The 18,313-nt window shown below is 46.5% G+C and overlaps 1 protein-coding gene across 14 annotated transcripts in view; it reads right to left on the minus strand.

The window, feature by feature from the left end:
- Window positions 1–8,516: 8,516 nt before the first annotated feature.
- chl1b (cell adhesion molecule L1-like b) overlaps window positions 8,517–18,313 on the minus strand; it is a 53,381-nt gene continuing 43,584 nt past the window's right edge. For 8 of the 14 annotated variants that reach the window (XM_078092520.1, XM_078092516.1, XM_078092518.1 and 5 more), the window contains 6 exons: window positions 17,572–17,751; window positions 13,177–13,284; window positions 12,857–13,018; window positions 12,389–12,520; window positions 11,582–11,654; window positions 8,517–10,179 (listed from right to left, as the gene is read on the minus strand). In XM_078092520.1, the coding sequence (XP_077948646.1) occupies window positions 9,975–10,179; window positions 11,582–11,654; window positions 12,389–12,520; window positions 12,857–13,018; window positions 13,177–13,284; window positions 17,572–17,751 (860 nt within the window). In that variant the 3' untranslated portion in view covers window positions 8,517–9,974. Of the gene's footprint in view, window positions 10,180–11,388; window positions 11,468–11,581; window positions 11,655–12,388; window positions 12,521–12,856; window positions 13,019–13,176; window positions 13,285–17,571; window positions 17,752–18,313 lie in introns of those variants that run through there. The other 6 variants (XM_040203736.2, XM_078092524.1, XM_040203735.2 and 3 more) reach the window with 3 other exon arrangements.

Genomic DNA, 18,313 nt, shown 5'->3' on the forward strand with positions numbered 1-18,313 from the left:
TGTATTATGCCCATTATTGAATCATTAAAAGTAAGGACTTGTTTATTTCCTTGCTCTGCATTTCTCTGTTCCCCCCCTTGCTGAAGGACTGCGGTAAATCAAGGCTAGACCTTCGGAGTCGGAGGGTATTTCAAAGTGCCCTCTTAGGGACTCTGTTTGGAGCTCATCCCACTAGTAACCAGTATGAAAAATGTGGGCCAAACCTTTTGAAAGGCTTCTTCTCGACCCCCTCCACCCCTCTTAGAGCTCGTGGTTGGCGGCACAAAGAAACTCAAAGCAGACAACACAAGCTCACCTTGTTGGATTAAAGTAGAGGAGCTTTTCTCGAGGGCACTGCGGCAGCGAGGAGCCAGAGGGGAGGGCCATTAGTCTTACCCTGAACCAAGGAGCTCCATGGGGGAAATGCCTATGAGGAGAAACGCCTTGTACCAAGCAATACCAGAAATGTTTTTTTTTTTATCAGTTATTGTTCATACGTTTTTTGTACCACATCCATGCGTGTGGCATGAAATACATTTGTATTATAAAAAGGACCATTTTCTACCCTATCTTTGATTCATTTGCTGTGTTGTAGGAATGCTGACAGGGAAACTGTAGTAGCCGACCACATATGCTGAATTGATTTCATTTTTCCTACATGCCAGTTTTTTTCTACATTTTATGTCCGTATATTTAGAGTTAGCAATGAGCAATTGGACATCCATTTTTTCCCACCACCATCTTATCTAGTAGCTGCTATCTCCATTAATGTGATCAGGCGAATGCCTCACTAGAAAGGATCCCTTTCATATGGTTTACCAAAGACAAGCCGTATGAATAATTAACATACTGAAGTTAAGTGAGATAAAACAAGTTAGACATTACAGATTAAAACAAAACAGGATTCATGGGTAAAAAGAAAGTGTTGAACTAAAGTGCAATGATCTGGATAAGGAGTGCGAGTAGCTGGGCCATAAATACTGAGGTCTGAACCGATGAAATACACACGAGGAACAAAGACAAGCAAAGAAGGAAGCCTGGTTAAGTGAACACAAAAATAAAATCCAAACTGTACAAAACCCAAACTGTGACACTTCCACTTACCCAGATGGTCTGTAAATTAAACAGCTTATGCTCAGTCAGATTAAATGTATTACAATACATAATATATTAATACATTTACATTAAGAAGTTTGCCCTTTGCAGAGGACGATGTATCCAGGGTAACAATTGTCTAACCAACAACAATGAACCAGGATGCGTTAAAGGAAATTTGTTCAGTTTCCTCAACAGCACTTCAATAAATAATACAAGCAGCTCTTAAATTGCAGCGTTATTTAATAGAAGCTAGGGGCATTTCCTGGATCCTTTTTTTCTCCTGTGAAAGAGTTCACATTACATTAGAGAGTCGGAGTATTTACCACAGAAGAACTTTATTGGATTTAATCATTGTTTGAACTTTTGACTTTAATCATCCACTAATGCTGCTATTAAATGGGATTTAAGGACCGTGACTGCGTTTTTATGATTTCATGTGAATCTATAGCATTTCCAGGGATTTTAATATTAAGCATAGAGACCCTGCCGATCATTTAATCTACAGTTACTCGTTTTATTGGCCACTCGGGGGAAGCAGACCGTTGGAAACATATGGTTGACATATTACCGTCGCCACCTTTGTTTCAGGGATGGTAGTTTAGATGGATTTTGTACAGATGGTTATGCTGACTTAAGATGACACCATGAAGGTGTGAACAGTAACACCGTAGGACAGCTAGCTAAACAATTAACTGAAGTTCCATAAAGCTGAGAGGAGCTGTAGATAATCCTCTGTAGGCTCATCACTACAACCCCTCTGACTTTGCCCAGATCGTACTTGGGTCATTCTCCCATATGTAGCCCAGTAACGTGGAACATGCACAGCAACATACTCTGCATGACGAGCTCGGGTGGAATTGATTGATTGTCACAGTTTACATGTACAGGAAGCCAAATGCAAGACACAGAAAAAGAGTACGAGCCGGGTCAAAACCAGGAGACCAGTCACACAGGCAGACAAATCACACAAGAGTCAGGCAAGAAATCAAAAGACAAAACAGGAAGGCCGGGTCGGAACAGGCAGGTCAGATACAGAAACTAAGCACCGGAGAGCTTTGCACTGACACATGAGACAATCTGTCCTTGAACGTGTGCAAGTAAGTGGATCTAAACAGCGAGGGACTCATGAGCTGCAGGTGAGATGGTCGTTGAATTCCAGGTGAGGGACATTAGTCCCTGGTGGGAGTGAGCAGCAGGCAATTTCTGCGTACACATTTGCCACCATCCGGAATCAAAGAAACAGAGGATGAGAAATAGAATTTGTACTCATATGAAAGTTTCACTTTGTATTTAAAATTTTGAAAACTAAATTTGATAGTTTTTATTAACAATGGAATGACTAAATTCAGAGATTCGTATCGCAGTCATGACCCAGATGCTGGACTCCACTATACCTGTCTGACTGTTAAGATCTAATAAAACCACCTTTTCCACCTGATTTCTGGCCGAAAAAAATGTTGGACGCCGAACCAAACGCCTGATAGTTAACCTTTAGCTGGTAAACATTCTGTGGTGGAGAATTTAGCTGCTAGGGAACGTCTTATTTCCCTTAGGAGTTGGTAGAGACCAAAAGCTGAACCATTGTCGTTGCATTTCATCACTCAAAGTAACACATTTGCTTCTTTGTGTCTGCACGTTGCCTGATTAGGTGTTTGCTAACAATATCAAGATGCCAATTGTATCAGCAAACTGCTTCTCGCCCGTCTCACAGGTGCATTGAATTCTAAAGAAATAAAATTGACTAATCCAGACTCCTCTGTTGGCGATCAGGTGTCTCCTTCTCGCTCCTCAATGCAGAACGAGACGTGAGCACGTGGCTCCTGGTGAATGGAGAAGTGAGGTCACACACGGGGCCACCTGGATCTGAAGGGAGCGATGCCTCACACCCTGACCTGACAGTGCTGCGCCGTGTCGAGGGAGGGGCTCTCTGAGATGTCTGCTGTAGGCCCATCTGCCGTCCTCCCCCGGGGTCCCCCGCCACCTTTGTCCCGCCATGTGTTCCGCCGTAGCCTACGTTCCCAAAGCGGAGGCAGCCCACATCCAGCATCTGTCCGTGTTAGATACTGCGCTCCCCCGCTGGCGTTCCCTCCACAAGGGGTGTTTCTCGCCTATTCCCACACCTCCCCAGTAAAAAAGCACTAGGTGTCCTGAGTTTGGATTGTGCGTCATCGAGAGCGGGACCCAGACGGTTGGCGTTGCTGTGTAATCATCATTACCCTCACAACGTCCTCTCTCCAAGGGTCACAAGAAAGTCAGCGCTAAGTATCATCCAATGACAGCATGTAAATGCTTGGAGGTTCCAGCAGCCACTCATCTGCATGTTAGTGCCTGTATGTGTGTGTGTGTGTGTGTGTGTGTGTGTGTGTGTGATCAGTAACAAATAAATCACGTATAGCATAAAAGTTCAGAAGGAATGTAGGGAATATCAGGCACCAGGGCCCCCCAGTTAATCAGAACGGAGGACACGACTGGTGTTTGCGTTGGTATGTTTTTGTGTTGAGTTCAGCAAGGGGACGGAGCGGTGACGTTTGAGTGGCGGTACTGTGGAAGACGCCTTTGCAGCATCTTAACCAGCCCCATCCCTGTTCATACTCATAATAAGACACCAGCATGTTATGTGTATATGACCTGTTATTCTTTGTGGTTCGTGGACAGTAGTGACCTGTGAAGGCTCAGGAACCCTGAGCTGAGATTTATTTCTGTCACAGCTTATTTATTTACACCACTTTATTATAACTAACGAATTCTGGAGTTCTTCATACCAGCCTAAAGATTTAACACGACACAGCCGGTTGTATTTCTATGGTTTGATCTCTTTAGTGATACACAGTGATTCATTTATACATGTGATGCTTTTGTGTTCTAATCCGTTCTGAACATACTTTCTCCTGTGGAACAAGCTTTATTGTGGCGCACTTTCTAAAGAAATGCTTAGTTTCTAGTAAATCCTTTTTAAATTTTAAATTATTTTCATAATATTTTTTTAGGTTCAGTTAGGGTTAGGGTGTTTTTCAATGAAAGTTCTTAATGTGTATTTTCCAGTTGCAGTAATCTCGAGGTTTCAGGCGGGTTAACTCGGCCAAACCAAGTAATTCCTTCATTTTCTATGCGTTCCAGGATCCAGCAACACGTGCAGCGTGAATTCAGTTCCCCCCCGAGGCGGTTTTTGGCCTCTGCTGCGAAAATGGCATACCCATGATAAAAAGTGTAATAACTCTGGAACTAATTTATCTGGACAATTTGTTTTCTGTAGGATAAAAGGGGAAACTGAGTGCTATGATGTTTACAAATCTGTTCATATGGTTTCAGGTGAAGAAATATATATTTATTGCACTCAAATCCAATTTTGAGAATCGGATAGTTTTGGTTTCGTCCAATATGGGGAACGTAGGGTGGAATAGGTTTTAACATAAACTTCAGCCTTCCTAGCAAACCACGTGGCAGGTTTAGGGAAAGGCTGCGAACTGGGTGGAAAAAACTACTGTTGTTGGTTTCACATGCAACATAAACCGCCGTCTCCTGGGTGAAAGTCCAGTGTTTTCACAACCGTCCATGTTTGTCTTGTGGAGACTGTTGGTCTTTACACTTTGAAACTTATTTCATCTGTTTAAAAAAAATGTTGAGTTTGAATACAGGTTTCTAATACTTTCTTTCTAAAAACCCACAAAATGAACTAACGAGACAACCTGGTCAGTTTATTTGTTAAATAGTAGGATCATAAATCATGTGATCAGTGAACTGATCCGATGTCACGTCATATTTTAGAGACTGAACTGACTAACATGTCAAATGTTATCTGGAACTAAACATACACGTGTCTCTAGAAGAGAGAACACGCCTCAACTCACCTCGTGATTTAGTTCTTCACACAGATTCCGCGGGCCCAAAGAAAAGTTTTTCCACAGTTCTTTCCTACATTTCAAAACTTGCTGCTCACAGGGCAAAAAAAGTGTTGAGGGATGAAGCTCTCATACAAAGTGAGTCGCTGACAGCTCCGGAGACCCGGGGGACCAATTCATTTGCCGAGTGATACGTCCCGATCGGTCCCTCAGATGTCCCAGGCGCCCGAGCACTTTAAAGAGTCTCAGGACACCGAACGTTCGGTGAATCTGTGCTCTGGAGCGCAGAGCCACTGCCGGGTAGGATTTTTCATTACCATGAATCAGACATCCACTGGTTAATCTGCACCCATGCCTCCCGAGATAGACCGCCATAGGCCGCTGGCTGGCTTTACGCGGGTGTCTATTGAAGAAACACGCATGCGGCTTTATCGAGGAATATGAAGTCATCTGGTGTGAGGCAACGGCATGCAGACGTTGTGTCACCCCTGCGCTGTGAAATCATAATTGGATCCTCTGTTTCCTTTTGCTTTTGTGACGTTGGCCTCGCAGCGTTTTTTTGTGGCATCATGGGATCACATTTATATGGGAGGGGAGTCAATTTTTCCTCTTAACTTAATGCAGCGATTCCTTTCCAGTGTGAGACCTTCGAGGCAATTCTGACGTTCATTTGCGGCGCGTATTATTTATAACTCAGATTTGGGCAAACCGCTGAAGGAGCGCTGTGCCTGGGAAAGAAAAAGAGGCTCTTGCACGTCATTGGAGCTCTTTAAAGTCCACCTTGTGCATTAAGTCATTGACCCTCCTTCTCCTCTATTCATCACCGAGCAAATGGCGACGCCCGTAGAGAGACGCTCGCCACTATTACCCGCTGTGAATTCCATTAGAGGTGTAGACACACAATAGCGTTTCCTTAAGCCTTTGACATTGCCATTGTAATGGACTCGGGGTCATGAAGCAATGTGTAAGGTACGAAGCATAAAAGGCAGGTTAAATATGATACTGTAGGTCACTTCATGGCTTTCACGTGCGAGGCTAATCCTTCCACCTCTATCCCAAGTGCTGCTCCGGGGTTCTTTTCCCGGATACATCATTGGTAAATGAATCATGTGACCCCCGACGCACACAGCGCGTGTGTTGGTGCCCTTCATGTTAGATTAATAATCTTTCATATACAGTATAGCCACAGCGCACCTGGGGGCAGATTAAGATTTGAGTAATTCTTGCTGATTTGCGGGCACATAAGAAGTAACCACGGCGATGTGCTCCACGCCAGCCTAACGGCCTTCATGGTTTGACCCTGGAGCCTTTCTGTTCAATCCACAGTCATTCCGAACATAAAGCGATGGGTTTTTAGTTATTGTTATTCCATCTTCCTATGTATGTATGTATGTATGTATGTATGTATTTAAACTCCACTGATTATGAAGGAAAGAAAGTAGTTGCACCCAGAGGTGCTTTTACAACCTGCAACAGTGACACCAATGTTCTGGGGGCAGCCTGCTTGTGACCAAGATTCAGTATTTACGGTTTGGGGAATTTCTTCGGGGTGTCGATGGGAGACGTGGCGACATGTCTGTCAGCCATTTCTACTCACTGGCATCATTATAGACTGGACCGCCCTTCATAGCATTGCCTGTTTGGGGAAGCAAAGGGCTTCCACAGTAGCGTGAACTAAGAAAATGTTAAATGCCATATCAATTTAGCCGATAGAATCAGAATAAAGTCAGAATAAAAAGAACATATTTGTCTCTGACCAGTTAATTATTATTATACATACAAATGTAATGTGTATTTATCACAATTTGCGGCTGTTTCATAATATCTATTTCACATAATTAGTTTTACACGTACAGTATGCACTTGTTTATTTCCCAGGTCCTGCTGTTTTGGCGTCATAATTGATTGTCTCCTCTGACAACTCTGCACAGGTCTGACAGTTGTTACCTTGAGGAATGGTGGATGTTGCTCAAGTGATACTCGCAGCCTTGCAGGACTCTATTACAAATATGATATTTTGCTATGAGCACCACATTCCCATCATCTTATGCAGAAACGACTAAATGAGCATTTCCTCAAGACATGATACATGCAATCCTTCCAGTCCACCCACACAGTCTCCTCACCTCCCTCATTAAGTAGAACTGAGTGTTGATGGGTGTCAAGCCCGTGGCCTGGCCTGCAGGCAAGACCAAGCCGGGCTGCACACAGCACTGTGCACGAGGACTGGAATGACGTTGGCAACACTGAGGAAAAAACGAGTCAAAGCTTGATTTGTAACCGTTGGGTTCTACTCTTCAATATTTTGTGCATTTCCAGTTGTGGAAAGTCCTCTTCACTATGGATTAATAATTAAAGCATATTGTTGCTGGTGGCCAGCACATTTGCCTCATTACAAGATGGGGCTCTATTCCTGAGCCAGAAGCTTTGTGCACGTGGGCGCCGGGGTCAGTTCTCCAGCTTCCTCCCACCCTCCAATGACATGCAACTTAAGCTAATAACTATAAACTGTGTGAATATGTCTCTGCGAGGGTCTGGTGACCCGTCCCGGGTTTTCCCTGCTTCCCTACTGGGCCCTGAAAAGGATGAGCGAGATGATGAGTGGATGCATGTTACAGCAAACCAGAGCTGTCGGACGGGCTGCGCTGGCTTTTCTCTCTCAGTTGTTGAGTAAATGTTAGTTTCGATGCTCAAAGCTAGACAACACTCCCAGTCACATCCTCACTGCCACTGATGTGGGGCCTGTAGTCAAAAATAACCGGAGTAAATAAATAATTAGGGCTTTTAGTTGTGTGTACATCTCCATGAATAATTTAAGATTTTGTGAAATACACTTTTGTTCTGAGACGGATCTGATTATATTAATGTCTCAACGCCTGTTCCGGGTTTAGCATAAAGACTCTGGGCGGAGGGAAACCTAGTCTTGCTTCCGGTCTTCATGCCATTTGGTGATTTGTCAGTCTTATGAAAGAGCAAAACCCAAGAATATGTGTTGAAGAATCCTTGTTTAAAAAAAGTGCATCCGTGACACCTTTTTGTTCACAACTTTAATGCCTAATCCATAGTTTACTATGTGTGTGCTGAGAAATTCTCAAGAAGTAAATCCTTGTACGTGTGCAACTAAACAGTTACGTGCGGTAAGTTATGAGTGCTAAAGAAGATTATTGCTCAGTGGGTGGTACTGTGTGCTGTCCATACACGGATTATTAACTCCTGCTAATACTAAACCAAATTGTGAACAGTCTAGAGGCTCCACTGTGCATCTCCAAGTGGCTGTGTTGTTGCAGAATTAAGTTCTGTGAGTGTCTCCCCCGGCGATGCTAACGGCATGTGGCAGAGCTGATGCCATTGTAGTCAAAGACCTTCAAAATACCAACCAGAGGGTCCATTATCAGCACTCAAGGTCGCATGTGAAAGCTGTCACTCAGTGACCTTGGTGGTGCAGGGAACCCCCCCAGTGACTCTCCACACCCCCCACCCTCCACCATCAGACGGGATTACAGAGCCCGAGTCCACTCTGAAGCCATCAAGCATCTTGTGTTTTCATTCATGGGGAACGAGGACATTTCAGCCGGTTTACAAAAGCAGTCCGTCACACCGTTACCAGGGTTGTAAAAAACCGTAAAGCAATTTTAATGACATCGAAAAAACAAAACACCAATTGACATTCTTTACATGCAATGGCTGAATTTTTACAAAACATTGCAACGGGTTGGTGGTGCGGATGTTACTGCTGAGCGTGTTTTTCCAATGGCAGAATACTGGAAGTAACAAAGTGAGGCTTGTTAGGATTGATGTAAAGGTGACTACAGTCTAGTTCCACTCAGCAAAGGACCACATTACAGGAATCTATGTAGTTACAGATGTTCTGAGCTTTCTTCATGAAGAGGTACTCCTCCAATTCACAGATGGAAATCAGTGTATTAATCCCATGAAAGGTGAAGGATCTAGTATTTTGTTGAGCCTGACCTAAACTAGTGGACGCTTCCACTTTGACCCTTTTTAAAATAGTGTACAGAACTGCTTTCAGGGAATAGTTTAATATTATCATGCTTTTTCATTAGCTAACCAGCTGCAAGCCGCAACTTTAACGTAAAAAAACGTATGTGCAAATTTCCCAAAACTACTACAGTAAGAGGCCACTTCTTGGACAAAAAAATGTTTCCAGAGCAACTTCATTTGAATATACCAGCTATCGGTTAACAGCTGCAATAAGGACCAGTCTGCCTACAAACTGGAGTCAACCGTAATGATTCTTTCAATACAAATTCGGATATAAAAGTGTTTTGGATTACGCAACAATTTCTGAATTTAATATATCATCCGTATCGGGTATGGCAACCTCTGTATGGGGCTGTTGATCACAAACACGGGCCGAGGCCTGTCGTCATATAATCTGTCCACTTGATGCTAAACAAACTAGACACATAAAAGCTACATTTCATTTTTCGCCTAATGTCACACGGAGATTGATGACTCGCTGTTTGTGATATGCAAATTCCCTTATTATTCAGTCAGGTACAAAACCAATGGATAGAATAAGTTAATACGCTTCCTTGTATATACATCTTCCATCATATTTAATGAATCAATTTCAAATATAAAAGGTCAGTAATAGTCAGCTGCAATTGAAAAACTCGACTTGATATTCCTGCATATAACGATGTGCAGCGGAGAGTGACGTGTTTCTAACACTTGTACGAGCAGCTGATGTAATGGAGATATTTTTAAAGAAAAGAAAATCCAAGCCCTCTACATTTTTTGCGTACTAATTATAAAAAGACACTCCACACATACAATATACACTATATATACACACACAGTATTTAGTAACGGTCATCCTGTTGCAACTCGACAAAACAGCTGTATAAAATGAAGGTGGCAGTGTGCGGTCGGCAGTGACTCATTACATTTGACACCAAGCCCCTGTGTTCCGTATGGATCATGTCTGTTTTCCACTTTTCACCGTTGGTGGCCCCGCCCCCCTCCCCCCCGGCGGGTTTGAAGAAACGTTGCCCGGGAGACGACAGATGATGGATGAACGCCGGCCGGCGCTCCTCACGCCGGCGCCTGAACGCCGGCCTTGATCTCGGCGGACGCCCTCTTCTCCTTCCGCCCGGCGTACTCCCCGATGAAGGACCCGTCCTCGTTGAACTGGACGTCCTCGTCGCCGTAGTCCACCAGGCTGTCCCCGCTGTCCCCGGCCTTGATCTCCCTGCTCAGCGAGCGCTGGCTGCCCTTCAGTGGCTTCTCGTCGTTGTCACTGCGAGAGAAGGCGCAGTGTGTTTAGAATGGCCTTATTGCACCCAATGCTTCGCTCTGGTTTATTGGGGGGGGGGGGACACATGCGTCAACTGCCTCTACGACTGACGTTGGTATCTCTGGCTGACCGACGGGACACAATCGCACAGACGTGCATGTTGCGACACGGCGCGCACACTAGTGCCTTGGCGAGGTGATGAACGGCAATGAGACATTGAGGGGGGGCCGCAGTGGAACGATCTTTGCTTGTGACGCATGTTAGCGGCCAGCCTGCTTCACGCGCCTTTGTGCGATTAGGTTCAGATACGGTCAATTAACACTACAGCCTTTGACATGAACTTTACTTGAGCGCGGCGAACGCGCGGGTTCGATCACAAGTATTTGCCAAGTGGAAATTTAGGCGCGTGTTGGCGCTCAATCCAACTTATTAATGTATCATGAGCACCCCTGAGGAAATTCCATGTGCTCGTTAATATCCTCTGCTCTTGTGTTTCACTCTCACAGTAAATTAATTGATGTTCACTTTGTCCACGTGCTGCTCGGTCAGAAGGTTCCCAATCAGAGGGACCGGACTTCTATTAGTGCTGTGAGAACACCGAGGAACCTGGTCAAACTTATTCCTCCTTACGACCCCGACAGTCTAGTTTCAGACTGCGTAGCCTTCATGTTGCTCCATAAATAAAGCATCGAGGCAAGACTCGTTTTGCATAACGTGATATGTTGATGCCTTTTGGTTCTCGGGGCTTAAGCAAAAAAAAATAAAACCAAGAATTGTAAAATAATACAAGGTTTTAAGTATTCAAGACGAATACAAAATGAAAAGCCTGCCCCCGCTGTGTAAAGACCTTCGGGCAGGAAGTATCGAGCCACCTTTCCCCAGCAAGCTACAGACTTGATTGATACAATTCAAAAGGCTCACATTCCAAACTGGCCAACAGTTGAGCTGCTGAGCCGCTTTTGACTTCACCCCCATCGTTGGTTGTGGGGTGCAGATCCCGCTGATTGGCGGACACAGAGACCCGGGCCCGTCGCAGCCTTCAATTACCCTGATTGCTTTCAATGCCCCGCCCAGACAGATAAACATGGCCGCCGCCGCGGCGCCTATCACAAACAACACCACGAGAGCCCCTCTAAAGGGATGCTACCACTCGGACCACAGCCATGTGTAAACAGCTCGGGGGTTCTACCGCTGTTTAGCACATTCTTTTTTTATTTACGCGGGACGTCAAATGCCTGGAGGGGAAGAAGCAGCGCGCGGCTCCGCCTGCGCCTCCCGCATGCTGGGTTGCCTTTTTATTCGGCGGCAGAGAGAGAGAGAGAGACGGGCGGTGAGAGGAGGGCGGCAGAGGAGCGCGCTGTTGCAAGTGAATTGCAGTGAGGTGGTGAAATAGCGCGCCGCTTACCTGTATTCACAAAAGGTGTCGTCATTCATGCCCTGGGACTCCACGTCTGGGTGGAGGTCTTCTTTTTCTTTCACTGCGCAAATTAAAAGGAAGAAATCAGCGTTTTTCCCCCCCGAGAGGCGGCGGCCGGTGAGGTTTTGAGTCTCGGGCCCCCGATTCCCTGCACTTATTGGCTAAATGAAAGAGCACTTGGAAAAAAGGCATTTCAGTCCATTGCAAAATATTCCTCCCACCTAATCTCTATACTTCTTAATGTGATTCAACTGATTCCTTCTGGTGTAAATGTACAGTTTGCATGTGATGTAACGGGGGGGAACAAACAAAGCACAGGGCTGACAACCTGAAGGCCATTAGCTGTGAGTGACGAATAACATTGAGAAACCTCAGCTTATGTCATCACTCCCTGCTCGCGCCCCCCGTGTGCAGCATTTGCATTTAGTCTCGCTGTGGGATTTGTTTAGATTGCTGCAAGGACAACAACAACAACAACGACAAAAGAGCTGCGTGTCCCGATGATGCCAAATTCATTCAAATCCTAGACAGAGAGCAGAGAAGCTTATTTTCCTATCCGTACTCAAACTTATTTTAGGCGTGACTTTCCATAAAAAAAAAAACTAATTTTGTGGCTGGAAGCAAACCCCCCCAAATGCTTCCTGTAATGGCTGCCAGTGTGATTGATCATTGTGCTCGTAGCGTCAAACAGATGAATAGAACTATAATGATGCTCCCAGCAGCTTTTGCTATTAAAGCAAGGTGATGTGTGTGTGTGTGTGTGTGTGTGTGTGTGTGTGTGTGGCGAGCACCTACCGGAATACTTCCCTCCTTTATTTCTGTTGACGAAGCAGGCGATCAGCACAATGAGAGTGAGCAGGGCGACGGCGCACATCAGGCCGATGAACCAGCCGCGGGTGGATATTCCTCCGTGGACGCTGGCCAGACCTGAGGAGGAGGACAGACGGCGGTGACTTTGACGCGCCGTGGCCTTTTCAACGGGACACTTGATTGAATGTTTGCGTCTCAGCGCGGCGGGGCCGCTGATTGGAAACGGCCCAATATTAATATTAAACAGCTAATCCCGCTTGTCTAATTAATCAAGTAAAGGGACGCTGTACAAATGTAATTCCGCTCGTCTGGGTCCGCGCGGCTGAATTAAACCCAAGTGACAACGGCGAGGGCCGAGTCAGCGCTCAAGGACGCGCCCGGCTAAGCCACGGGAGGTCATTCAGGTTAGCTCGCGTCTCTTTATCCCTTTCCCTTTTCAATCCCCCTGCTCACCTGTCAACGCGGTCGTGATAACCTCTTCAAATATGCTAGAATTATCAAGCCAGCTGTTGGGAATAAGGCGCACAGTGTACTCGGTGCCGGGGTCGAGCCCGTCGATGACGTGGAAGGTCTTAGAGGTGTTTAAGGCCTCTGATATCTTCCACACCCCCTCACCTGTTCACAGGGCGAACGGTCAGGACGGGTTAGTTCTTCGCAATGGGTGGAGGAGACATGGGGGACGATTACAGGCACCACAAGCTGCCGCTAAAACCCACTGGTCACAAACTACCAGGAAGCTACCGGAGACCCGGTGAAGAGCAATGTGAGCTTACGGTTGTTCATGTGCGCGATATAAAACTGGGTGTGTTCTCCTGCGGACGTCCAGCTGATATTTGCAGAGCTGTCGCTAACAGCTGAGCTAAAGCTCAACAGGGACGAGGCTGGAGATGCAGTGACAGAGGAGAGAGATGGAAAAGGAGGCGTTAGTGAAGGACACAGCTTATGGGGGGGGGGGGGGGGTGAAGGTGTCGTGATGAGTCGACCAGCGTAAGGAGAGGGACATGGAATCACTCGACAGCAAACTGCAGGATTTGGGAGATTTGGCAGCCAAAAGCTTCATAGTTCAACTTATAAACTCTATACTTGTATAACAGCTGATAGATGAGAGATTTGACATTTATTAGGCACATCTGCAGATGGTCGTGCTCCCACATACCTACGACAATAGAAGTAAAGTAAGGACGCACATGAAAGGGTCGCTAGTATATTTCATCTCTTCTAAGGAGAAGAAAGAATACGAGATCCGCTCTCAAATTACACCAAAACCCCCTTATTAGTTTTATCTTTTTCCATCACTGAAATAGGCCCCGAAGTTATGCATGTACTTAAGTCTCATTTTGGTCAATTCAGAAAGCCACATTTGTTAAATAGTTGGGAAATAAGGAACAATTCAACATGACAATCAGCAGTCAACATTTCTCCTGTTCAAATAAACGTTTCAGCTCCAAATCTTGTCAAAATAATATCAACATGATTCTGATGTCACTTTTGAAGCCAACCATGTGTAATGTAACTCCCATTAGCAGCAGTGGGACATGAGCCGTGTCATCAATGGTAACCCCCCCCCCCCCTTATTCACTCTTCTTTGAAGATGAAATTATAAGCAGGCTTTAATAATGATATTTTGTGTTCTCTGCCTGCTTTAAGCTTTGTCTTCCTCAGACGCATCATGTAACGTAGCCTTTTGATAGAGAAACGATCTAATAATGACGTGAATGATGTGGGTCGTTAGTATGGGGGGGGGAGAGGCGGGAAGGGGGGGGGGGGGCGTCGGGCTTTGACAGCAGCTGCCTGCGCCAGTCAACAAAAGCACAATCCACTTCATTTCCCCACGGCCAACATGCAAATCTTCCGCCGTGTCTCCAGCTCAGGTGCCTCATTTGCTCAGGTGATAATTCTCCACGCAGGGACACCTGCGCCGCCCCCCCCAGTCACCGCGGATGACGCTCTCCGACTAACGCTGATGGATTAGTCTGCAAACTATGGTAATTCCAATCACTGGCACTGCCCAATGACTTGAATTGACAAAGGCCCCCCCCCCCCCCCAAAAAACAACTATCAGCCACTATCGGCCTGTCAGCGCGTCCCTCAGCTGGCTGGTGAATGCTGCAGAGAGCAGCTGCTCCCCCAGCGGGGAGCTGGTGCCCTCGGAGACGCCCCTTCAAAGTCGGGCAGCTTTTATTTATTTATTTGAGTTTTTTTATGTAAGTAGAGGCCAGAGAATATTGTAAGACGGGAGCAGCAGTCCCCCCCCCCCCCCCCCCCCCCACCCCTCTGTTCTCTGGCTGCTCCGGATGATGTTGCTGTTTACCCATTTGGAAATCCTGTGCAAATGTCAGGTGACCGTTTGGTCAATATTCTGAGGTGTGCGGGAGGAAGGGGGGGGGGGCGCCGAGGCACCAACAAATCAATCACTGACAATTAGACATATTTGTCCCCTTCAGGTGACTGCAATCTACAGCGCCAATGTACGGCACATCTGGGGTCTTCCGTTTCCCCGTGGCACCGACGGGAAATTAAAGGCAGCTTTTTTCATCAGCACGCCGCTGGAAGCCCCGCGAGGAACAAGAGCCAACGGGAACGAGTTGGGCCCGTTTACAAATAGGTGAAAAAGGCTTTGACTGTGTAATCCTTGGAAGTTTCTATCCAATTGTCTCACTAAAAGGTCAAAACGCACTGAAGACATCTCAAGAAAACAGCAATGAATTACTGATTCGTAACACTGGACAAACGCCACTGACGTAGATTCAGTTGGTGGGTTTCTGTGAAGCTTCTCTACAAAGACAATCTGTGGGTCTGAGTCTTCTCCGAGTCACCAGAAGGAATCGATCATAAGTATTGAAGGCTTTTGATATAATACATTAAGTTTGGGATATTGCAAATGTACCTGCTGTGTACGGAGAAATGAAGTTTCATTTAAAACATGAAGCAGTGACGCAGTTCAGCCTCTAGTGGTTGAAATGACTATTACAACAACAAACAACTTTTCACCAGTTTTCCCAAATAGGGCAAAAAACAGAAAACACGCAAATATAAAAATCCTAATAAGGAACTTCAAAGGATAATTGTGGCACCGCATCACCTTCTCTTTTGGATAAGATCTAGAAGATGGATAACCAACATTTTCTTTTCCTTCTTACCTCTTACAGCTTCCAATTGTCTTTACAAGACCAAACTAATGTTTATTTTTTTTAAAGCGAATCTGAAATAGCTAACAAGCCTTCCTGACATCCGGCTACCAGGTGACCTCCCAACTGTGAGATCTTCGACCAAAACAGACGCATATTTGGCTGGCTGATTCTCTCTGATGACTGCGGCGGTCGTTGGACGGACGCCGTGGTGTCACCTTGTCTACCTATGCTGGAGCGAGTGGGTTTGGTCACCGGGGACCTCGGAGTGCTTGGAGGTGAGGGGGAGGCGGACTTGCCTGAAAAGGAAGACAGACCTTGTGGTTATCCAATCGGCACAGCGCTCGGGGCGCTACGCTCCACTGTTAGTTGAGCTGAAAATAGCATGCGCGCTAACATTAGTAACTAGTCTCACCTACTGTGAACCAACGCGGACTAACATCATTTTTAAAGTGAATACAGTTTCTTTGCGCACGTTACTGACAGGCAGAGGAACGTTTTGGCTCTTAAGGCGTCATTTGTTTCCTCAGCTTGAGCTCGACCCGTCGGCTGTTGTCGGCGTTTAAGTCAATATTCGTTTACAGTCGCTAATGAGGCCAGATTAATATGAATGTATAATTAGGTGACTCATTACCATTGCTATTAGAGAGAGAAGGCCCAAACTTTATGGAAGAAGTTGACAATTTCCTAATGAAAGGAGGCATCTGAGTGCTCCGTGCTGATTGCAAGGGCAAACACAAGACAAGGTCAATTATCTGCAGAGGAGCCGGCTGTTTGGAGCTTTTTAATTCCGCATGCGAGGAAAAAATAACAACCTTTTTCTGAGAGTCGAAGCCTGATGATTTATTCAGGCCTGAAGCCCGTGCACGTTTCTACTTCTAAGAGCATGCAAGCACTAACACCGTTAAACCACAGCGCAACATGTCATCGCAGCATACAGCGCTGTATGCGCCAGGTACGACATGCCGCATGTCTACGACAGCGACGCGCTACGTACTGAGGCCGACAGCAGAAGCCGACGTGGGAGCTGCAGCGGAAGTGTGGGGGGGGGGGGGCGAGAAGGGACAGGCAGCGCTAAGCAGACGTTGACACGTACAATTCACACTGCGGGATCGAAGGTGGCGCTCTCAGCAAAGCCGCTTTTAGAGGCGTGAGCGGAAAGCGGTGGACAAACGCACGCAGCGACGGCAAAATTCAATACATAAGAAATGAGTCGTCTTCCCTGTAATCATCTTTTTCGTATCTTTTGTAGCTGGCTTCTGTCCATGCAAATAAACAACCCGTAATTAAGCTCCTTTCCCCGGATTGTGAGGATCCCGTTCGGCGAACACTAAGTAATCGCTCAAAAACGTGAACCCCCACAGCGCGTTTCATCAAGTGGAACCGTGCTTCTTTTCTTTGGCGCCACACAACCTGAATTCGGCGCTCGAAGCCTGGCGCTCGTATTAAACAGAGGCGGCGGGGCCAATTATTTCCTGCTGACAGTATCTGTTCCCGCTGCTCCCTGTTTCCCTCCCCCGCGCGATCGGTCATCACAGCCCCCTCCCCCCTTCCTCCCCCCTTCCCCCCACCCACAATCTCACACAAGCTTGACTTTTGAGCTCAACAAATGATATGTAATTAAAAAGCAAAAGATTACACGCTATTCGCCGGCTCATTAAGATTACTTACCCGGCAACTCTTTCTTGTGATTACACAATTCAGTATCAGCAACTTCAGCCCCCCGTCCCCCCCCCTGCTCAAAGCAATTGTGGTTCTTTGCTGATTGTTTCATAGCTCGCGCTCTCTGTCCAATCAATAAGCACTAGCTCTCTTCTGACAGTGACAAATGAAAACCTCCGCTCCCGACCGTATGAAATTGTTTATCCACACAAATTACTTCCGTGGAGATACGAACAGGCCGACGATGACATCCTCTCTTTTGTTCTACAGTGAGGAGGCTCCGGCGCCTCCTCCTCTCCGCCTGAACGTGTTATCGCTGCCCCCCCCCGCTCACCTGCCCCCCAGTCAAGTGCTTTGGGGGGCCGCCCCGTCACTCACTTGTCTCCAGGGTGGTGGTGCCCTCCTCGCTGGTGACGGGCCCGCAGCCCACCGCGGTGCAGGAGCGCAGGTGGAGCCTGTATCTGCTCAGGGGCTCCAGGTCGCGCAGGATCCACGTGGTGGCGTCGGGGTTGCTGACGTCCACCGTCTGCGGGGGCCCCGCTTCCTCGGTGTCGTTGACTAGATGGAGGAATGGAAGTCACATCCATAAACGTTCAAAATGTCATGTACAGATGTGCGTGTTGGCAGCACACACTGGATACAGTGAAAAAGGAGAAGAAGAAACGGTGGTCTGTCAGAAGGACGATGTCTCACGCACAAAGTGCTTTGCTGTAGAAGGGTTGGGCACTATTGATATATATGTATATGTTTAGTCTTGGATGTGGGATGTGGGAGATTTCGTTTCCAGGTGTTAAAGGCTGCGTCAGTCTTTCAGAAAGCAAACGACACAAACGCAGATCTCCCCCCTACTTAGAAAACTTGCTTGACTCGATACCTCACAGTTAAAATGTGATCCACTAAACAGATTGTGGCCTGCACATTCACAACTAGGATTTATCAGCGTTGTCCTTGTCTGCTTTACGACGCGTTCTCATTTTTCAGCCCCCGAGGCGGCGCAGTAGGCAGGGAGGTGGCATTTATGTTCTTTAGAGCAAAAACAAACGCAGCAGGTGTTCAGGTGACCTTTGCTGTGAAAAAGGTGCAACAGAAACAATGACAAGAATGTATCGGTCTGCCTCTC

Source organism: Gasterosteus aculeatus, chromosome 17 (genome assembly GCF_964276395.1).
Source record: "Gasterosteus aculeatus chromosome 17, fGasAcu3.hap1.1, whole genome shotgun sequence".
Lineage (NCBI taxonomy): Eukaryota > Metazoa > Chordata > Actinopteri > Perciformes > Gasterosteidae > Gasterosteus > Gasterosteus aculeatus.